The sequence below is a fragment of the Gekko japonicus genome, unplaced genomic scaffold, assembly GCF_001447785.1.
Source record: "Gekko japonicus isolate JY-2015 unplaced genomic scaffold, Gekko_japonicus_V1.1 scaffold1171, whole genome shotgun sequence".
Lineage (NCBI taxonomy): Eukaryota > Metazoa > Chordata > Lepidosauria > Squamata > Gekkonidae > Gekko > Gekko japonicus.
Window position 1 is genome coordinate 336692 of NW_015160246.1, and position 8908 is coordinate 345599.

General features: G+C 43.7%; 1 protein-coding gene across 1 annotated transcript in view; it reads right to left on the bottom strand.

Moving 5' to 3' along the window:
* Window positions 1-208: 208 nt before the first annotated feature.
* RSPO2 (R-spondin 2) overlaps window positions 209-8908 on the bottom strand; it is a 78333-nt gene continuing 69633 nt past the window's right edge. The window contains exon 4 of the mRNA XM_015413838.1: window positions 209-318. Coding sequence (XP_015269324.1) covers window positions 209-318 — 110 coding nt within the window. The remainder of the gene's footprint in view (window positions 319-8908) is intronic.

Sequence of the window (8908 nt, forward strand, 5' to 3'; positions counted from 1 at the left end):
ACTGAACAACAACAACAACAAAAGTATAAATAAACACACACAAACAATCTTGTGGACATCTTTTTTCCCCACAAGTTATTTGCAACCAATACTGTCAAAGCAGCTGAATTGCAGTGCAGGAGCAGGTAGCAGCTTCTGTGCATTTTGCAAAAATACGGAGAGACGAACAAACAAAAATCCCCAAATGGATTCCCACATGACAAAGTCACTATTGACCAGCTCGGTCTGTGCCGAGGAAGAGGCTGTGTTGCTTCTGCGCTCTTTCCATTAAATTCTTTTTCTTCTTCCTCTTATCCTTTGTCTTCGGTGTCCTCTTTCCTAAAGATGGGAAACAAAGACAAAAGTCAGAGATCAGCAAAGGCCAGAGAAATCCTGTATGTTTTCTTGAGAGTGAGACAGGATTCGTAAGTTACTTCCCAACAGCAATTAGTATGATTGCTACATTTGCTAGTCCGAAAGGCCAAGAGACAAATGCCTCTCAACCCTTTCCTCCCCAGCCTTTTGTTCCTCAGTTTAAAACACCTTTCCAGAGCAGCCCTTAGGTCTTGCTGAAAAACTCCACCAAGACAGGTAACCTGGAAGAGCCATGGAAGGAAAAGGGTGAAATAACCCCTCTCACCCAGGAACCCTCTCCTGGTCTTCAAAACAAATGGTCAGAGGCTGCAAATTATATCGGCCCAAACCAATGCCATCCAATGTTCCCTCTAAGCTGTAGAGTCTTGTGAGCAAAAATCCTACTTTGTGAGCTCCTGGCATTAAAGCTGTGAGCAAGCCATTTGGCTCCTGAATCAATTAGTTTGCTCTGGAGCCCATCCTTCCTGAGCTGAGACAAAAATGTGTGAGCCGGAGGCTAAAAAACAGTGAGCTAGCTCACACTGACTCAGCTTAGAGGGAACAGCTGTTTTGAATCCTGGTTCTCCACACGTACTAAATGACCTCTTGCCTTGTTGACTGATATCCACTGGGAAAAGAACGGTGCAAGAATATATGAACGCTGTACATACAAGTATAGAACAGTTCCTCACAAAGAACAGAACGTTTCCCAAACTGCAGTGCTGTTCAAACCAACACTATTTTAATTCCTCCCTGAAGGCTGGCAAATATAAGACAGTTGCCACAGGGATTAGGCCAGCAGTGGCCTGTATATGGCTACGGATCCCTGCCCATCTAAGTGACTGTCGCTCAGTGGATGAAACTTCTCAATCTTACTGTGATTCTCCAGGCTCCATCTGGTGGAGAAGAGAAGGGCGAGAGCAACGAATGAGCAGCCAAAGGCCCATTTTGGTACTACTTTACTAACGGCAGGAGCTGCGGTGGCTCAAGTGGTTAAGACGCTGAACTGCAGGCTGTGGAAGGTCGGTAGTTCAGCAGTTCAAGCCCCGAGTGACGGAGTGAGCTCCCGTCTCTAGTTCCAGCTCCTGCCACCTAGCAGTTTGAAAGCAAGAAATTGCAAGTAGATAAATAGGTACCACTTCGGTGGGAAGGTAACAGCGTTCCGTGCACCTTGGTGTTTAGTCATGCCGGCCACATGACCACGGAAACGTCTTCGGACAGCGCTGGCTCTTCGGTTTTGAAACGGAGAAAAGAACCGCAACCCTAGAGTCAAATTCGACTGGCTTTTGAGCAAGGGAACCTTTTATCTTTACCTTACTAACTGAAAATGGTCCGATAAGAGGTAATGAGAGGCCCAAACCAGTGATGAGGGGCACGTTTTCTTCCAGAAAAATTTCCAATGCTATATTTTTCTGTGGAAAAAAATTCTGCCCGACACTTGTAAATTTTAGTACTATTGTGCTACAAATCAATCATGTTTGATGGGCTAGATACGAAGCATGGACAAACTCCACTGTTTCTGCGGAATGTATTTGCCTTCTTATGCTAACAATTATTTAAATTATCTACATTTGAATCATAAAAGTTTCCACTTCAAAATTTTCCTGGAAAACCCATATTACTGGCAGAAACCAAATATCCAGATTTACAGAGCAAAATCTCAGGTCTCCCCAGCAGGATTTGGCTCACCTGGCGCCAAATGATACAAATGTTGTACAGTCCAAAGTTATGAATTCAGATTTGTATATTTGACCAAATAGAATGTAGTTTTGCTTCTCAATGGTTTCCTGAAACTGCCACCTTGTTATCTACCAAGCATGCTGAAATGTAGCTTAAGTAAGCATCCCAGTGCCTCCCAATACATTATGAGATCCAAGGATATGGCAGGTATCAATGCTGAGAATAGGATTAGGCAAAATGGCACCCTTCGTGTCATTAGCCCTCCATGCAACATTGGCCCATTTAATCATGTCATGACATCATCACATTACTCCCTATTCTATATTATTGGCCACCGCTGACAGAGACAGGGAAGTGTCCAGACTCAGAGAAGCTCTCATGGTGTGGTGATTAAAGTGCTGAACTAAGATCCTGGAGACTCCAGTTTGAACCCCCACTCTACTGTGGAAGTTTGTTGGGTGATCTTATAACAGCCTCTCACTCTCACAGCCTAACCACCTCACAGGGTTGTTGTAAGGATCAAATGGAGGAGAGGAGAACTACGTAAGGCACACCATTTTTGCTTCTAAGAAAACCCCTGATGCCTGAGTTGGAGAAGGACAACAGGGACGCAAGAAAGCTCAGCGGTATGCCTGGGCCAAGGAAAGAACTCAGCTGCTTTTTCAACTCCAGCTTGGGAAATTCCTGGAGATTGGAGGGTGATGTCTGCAGCTCTGAAGAAGAAGAAAACACATTTGCCTAGGGACAGTACTGTGGCTAGGCCTGGGAACTGCTGGTTTTAAACTCTCTCTCTCACTTATGGGGTCTCTTGGTGAGCTTGGACAGGTTACTTTTCCCTCTGCTTCAGCTCCCATAGTGGCCAATATAGATCTGTCCGAGAGCACCACTTAGGGTTACCAACCAATCTCCCAAAATTACAACTGATCTCTAGACTACAGATATCAGTTCCCCTAGAGAAATGGGAGATTTTGGAAAACAGACTCTGCAGCATCATATCTCCACTGAACTCCTAATCCTCCCCAGATTCCTTGATCCCCAGGCTCCACCCCCAAACCTCCAAGAATTTCCCAAGCTGGATCTGGCAACCCTAGACCGCAATTATGTACTATGAATGTGACTGAAACAATGAATCAAAATGGTAGACTGGCCATACTTACCTCAAAGTAAGACAACCCTGAACATAAGGTGACCCTTTCCCCACATTTAAACAAAGGTTATACAAAGAAGATTTTGTGGTATCTTATATATATAATTCCCCTAATGCGTTGGCCATTTCCAGTTCTCCCATTGGCTGTGCTGTGCGCTCCATCAGTCACTGGCCCATCAGCCGCCACTAAAGAGTAATTGTGTGCCATTGGCTGGGTGCTGGGTCTGTTCTTCTTCCCCATCCACTGCTGTTCCCTGTCAGAATAACTGCCAAAACGGCTATCTCTCCTGACAAAGACACTTCTCCTGCTTGGCTCCTGTGGGACTAACTTTTCCCTCAGTGGCTGTTGCTAGGCAACCAAGTTTGGTTCTGTCAGTAAAAAGGTAAAGGCAGAAGACCCTTTCCAGGCCTTTGTGGGGAACTCATTGGGGCCAGTCCTGACTAGGGTTGCCAGCTCCAGGTTTGAAAATTCCTGGAAATCTGAGGGGTGGAGCCTAGAGAGGGTGAGGACCTCATACAGGTACAATGCCATAGACTCCACCCTCCAAACCAGCCATTTCCTCCTGGGGAACCAGTATTGCCAATCTCCAGGTGAGGGCTGGAGATCACTCAGAATTACAACTGCTCTCCAGGAGGGAGGGGAGAGGAGACGGAAAGCTGAAGTCAGAGGGGCAGATAATGGTAGGTTGATGGTTGGCTGGGAAGGAGATAGGGTTGCCAACTCCAGGTTGGGAAATTCCTTGGGATTTGAGGGGTGGAGCCTGGAGAGGGTGGGGTTTGGAGGAGGGGGTGGGACCTCAAACAGGTACAATGCCATAGGCTCCATCCTCCAAACCAGCCATTTCCTCTTGGGGAACCACTGCTGCCAATCTCCAGGTGAGGGCTGGATATCACTCAGAATTACAGCTGCACTTCAGATAGCAGAGATCAGTTCCCCTGGAGAAAACAGTGGACTCTGTGTCATTATACGCTGCTAAGGTGACCACAGCAAATTGACGCTGAGTGCCCAAGGCCAGGCACTTGCCCAGAGCCTCTTTCTAGAGCTCATTGTATTTATTTCCACAACAGGCCTTATTCCTAGTTATACATAACTGTCAACTTCCATGTGAATTTAAAATCGCCCCTAATTTTCTTGATGGCACTTCTGAAGTAGAAGAAACCCAGTTTTCCTTTCTTGTAGGAGCTGCAGTGGCTCAAGTGGTTGAGACGCTGAACTGCAGGCTGTGGAAGGTCGGTAGTTCAGCAGTTCGAGACCCGAGTGTGCCGCATGACGGAGTGAGCGCCTGTCTCTAGTTCCAGCTCCTGCCAACCTAGCAGTTCGAGAGCAAGAAATTGCAAGTAGATAAATAGGTACCACTTCAGTGGGAAGGTAACAGTGTTCCGTGCGTCTTGGTGTTTAGTCATGCTGGCCACATGACCACGGAAATGTCTTTGGACAGCGCTGGCTCTTCGGCTTTGAAACGGAGATGAGCACCACAACCCTAGAGTCGGATTCGATTAGCTTTCGAGCAAGGGAACCTTTACCTTTACTTTATAAAAGAGTATTGCTTTTGACCATAAATCCAGTCATGTTGGTTTGTCTTGGATACTTCAATGGGCTGATAGCTAGGCACCTTGTCTTGGTCCCCAACAGATGTAACGCCAGAAGGATTGCAGGTGTGAACAACTGTCCTACCAACCAGGACTGAACCAGAAGACCCCCTCTTTTTTTGTTCAGAACAGGGGCTGGGGGGGGGGGAGATGTCAAAAAAGTTCTCCCTTTTCAACTGTTCCATCTGGGCTTACTTTGTCACCATGACCAGGTATTGCTCCTGAAAAATATACTCTTTTAACAACAACAAATACAAATTTGGAACCCATTCATGAAGAGTATTAGTAATATTTAGACAGGAGCTTATCACCCATCCTTAGGGGACCAAAACCAAGTGATATGATGGAATAGAACTAATGCATTTCTTTGCAACAAGCTGTATTATCAATAAAATATATTATCTCTTACTGGTCTTTAGTGTTTCTTATCACCTCATTCTGTAATTTTGGCTTTTCTTCACGTAATCTGTAATGCAATTAAATATGAACACAGTTGTCTCTCAAAGTAGACTGTGTGTGCGTGTACTTGTTGCTGTAAGTTACAGAGATGGATGATTATAGCGCCTACCAAAGGAGGTATAATGAAAAACTTGGTTGGGGGTGGAAGCAAAAGCCTTCAAGAGGGGTTCAACATTGCCAAACTAGCACAAAATTCAGGGGGGGCACTTAACATTAAGATCACCACCCCACCATTTCTCTTTACTAAAAGTTAAGCAAAACGACATGAGCTGAGCCCCAGAGGAGAACAATCTGAACTTTTCCCGACTGTAATTCTTTAAACAAATTAAGCAAGAAATTCAGAGCTAGGCCTCCCCCCCCCATCTAATTATCTAAGCATTCTAATGTCATTTTCGCCTCCTCTCTGTGAAAGCCGGATCGTATTGCCAGCATGCTTTCAAGAATGTGTAATATCCCTGGTGAGAGAGCAATGAAATGTAATAGACTGAAGAGATTCAGTGTCACTGATAGTTCCAGCAAACAAACAGCAAACACCAGAATTTGATGTGTTTCTCCTGTTCTACTCAATTCATGCTTGGCCACTCCGCACCCCCAATTAAGTTAAAACTCATATTTCTCAGCATCGTGGCAACCAGTCAGGGACCCAGTAACTCATTCCATAACTATCCTTATCAGAAAGACACATCGCAAGCTGGAATACAGACATCTACTCACATTTTCAGTAAGGCATACACCGCTCATGATCCTAAAGACAGCCCACATCTCCTAAAATGAAGGTCCTCAAAACTTCAATGATAATTAAACATTAAACAGTAAACAGTTTTCCAAAGCACAAAGCAGTGCTTGATGGGATGGAATCTACCTTCCTCATGGTTTTCAAAACATGCCAACATATGGGTTTGGATCCTGAGAACCATGTGGCATTTGTGTGATCTGAAGCAGAAAGAGTCAGAAGGATAGAGAAAAGTTCACTCTACCACTCAAAATGATCCTACCGAAGCAATATGGAGGATGGGGTTGTGGCTCAGTGCTAGACCTCCTAGCTTTGCATGCCAAAGGACCCAGGTTCAATACCTGGCACCTTCAGTTAAAAGGATTAGATATTAAGTGATACGGAAGGCGTCTGTCCAAGAGCCTGGAGAACTGCTGAGCAATAATGACCTTCATAGGCCAAATGGTCTGACTCATTCTAAGGTTGCTTTAGGGTTGCTAGACCTTGGCTGGCGATCCCTGGGAGTGGGGGCAAAGACTTCTGGAAGAAAGCGGGGAAGAAAAAACAGTGATGAAGTATGTCCGGGGGAGGGGGGTAATATTTATTATATTTCACTCAGAGATCCCTGCATGTTTGCATGCTTCTTCATCAGGTGATCAAGAATAATGTATAAAAACAGATTTTACCCCCACACACAAACATACAGACACAGAAAATTAAAAACGGAAGACAGTCAACTCAGTGCAAACAGAGCATGGCAAAACTATTTTACAGGAGCTATATAATGTGCTGACCCATACAGAGATAAAATTGTTGACGCTTTTCTGTGTAACGGGCCCACATATATACAGATTAAACCGTTTACACATGTTTCATAACTTTCAGATTAAAATAAAGATCCCTAAGCTTAAAGATCTGGTCCATTCTAATGCATGTCAGCTCTTAGCTGAAAATGACCAGGAGCAAGGAGGAACTGAGACTTCTGGGACACCACTTCCCATTTTGGAACAGGAAGTGACATCATGACACTCTAGGCGTTTGAAAAAAATGGTTTTTAACCACAGAAATCTGAAAATTCCTACTGTCATGACATCACTCTGTTCTGAAACAGGAAGTGACATCCAGGTGTAATCAATGCTGTCCCCCTCACTCCCCTGATGCTCCATTAAGTGAGAGTGGGGGATGGGAAGCAATGCCAGGAGGTCTACTGCTGGAGCTAGTAAATGGCAACCCTAGGTGGCTTCATGTGTACAAAGATATGTTGCTAGTTCTCTAATACATGCACTGGTATGTAACTTGGTTAACTATTATGTGTGGCCCACCTACCAAATATAGGGCTTTCTCATCCAGCTACTGCTCAGGGCCTTGGAGGCTCACAAAAAATATTAAACCGATATACTGTCCTAAAGGGTTTCTTTCCATGACAACTTGATTTGCACATTATGTTTGTGGAGAATATTAATTTATTTAGGATAGAATTTTCAAACTGTTGTCAATTACGGAGCCGTGATACTTTGTTCACAGACACGACTTGTATTATGCTTCCAGTGGCTGGGTAGAAGCGATTTGAATATACCTCTTTTTGTGTCTCCCCCCCCCTCCCCATTTTTATATGGATATTTGTGGGAGGAGTCCTAAGCGGGTCAACTCAAAAGGCTTATTGTATCCAGGGGGGCTTATTCCCAGAAGAGCATTCTTTGGAGAGCAGCTCATTTTTATGAATTTCTAGCAGGGGTTGTTCAGTATTTTACTGTAACACTGAAAAGTAATGAACAGACGGCTCCACCTCATGTGAACACTGATCCCTGAGAATGCGGGTGTAACCAAAGATCACCAAATAGGCATATTTATTTATTTACTTCCTTTAGACCCCACCCCTCTCCCCTCCATGTGGACCCAAAGTGGCCTACATTGTTCTCCTCTCTTCCATTTTATACTCAGAATAACCCTGTGAGGTAGGTTAGCCTGAGAATGTGTGACTGGCCCAATGCCACCCAGTGAGCTTCCATGGCACAGTGAGGATTTGAGCCTGTGCCTCAATCTGAATCTGGGTTCAAATCCAGCATTTGAACCCCTGTACTATAATAGCTTCATTTTAACCTACATGTTTTCAAAGGGGTGCACTAAACAATCAAGCACTTTCACAATGATGGGGTATGTTGTTAAAAGGACCCTTCCTTTCATAGAAAACCACACCTAGGCAAGATCAAATTTATCAGCTATCACATGTAGCAACTTGGAGTTAAAAATGACGCTTTGGCCACATGATGGCAGTAGACGTTTGAGTTTAAAACTGGAGTTGGAAAATCTGGGTGAGAAGACTGCATGTATTTAGTCCTCTGATTTTTTTACATAGAAAAAAAGGGGTAGCTAAATGTGATTTTGGAATTTTATTTAATTATTCAGACAACTCTGCTTGGCACATACAATGGTGCCTTTCCCTCCATTTTTTCTCATAAGGTACAGATAGAAAGAGGTGCTAAAAAAGGTTAACCGAGAGCGGAAAAAAAGGGATGGGGGGAAAACTCAGCCCAAGATATGGCTGTGATATATAAGGGTCAAGCTAACAAAATAAGTTGTTATAAAAATAGAAATATTTATTATGGTGTACACATTAGTAAAGTGCTGTTGGGAAGTAAAAGATAAAATAGGTTAAAAGAAATGATCCAAATATCAGACTCTTAGAACTTTTTACACACAGAGCTGAAAGTCTGACATATACAATTGATGGGTATATCTTATGACCAGTAGACCATACGCGTTTTAGCCCGTTAGGGCCTTCCTCAGTGGTCAATATTACTATTGTAAAACAACACACATCCAGAAATAAATATATGAACAAAGATTTTCTTTAGAGCCAGGTATTGCTTTCCGGAATTGTCAAAAGGGAGAGAGAAAAGCCGAATTATTACATATCAATTGCACATAATAAATGCACACAATAGAACATTTTAAAATACCAGATTTTTTTTTGCTATTGTTACCTC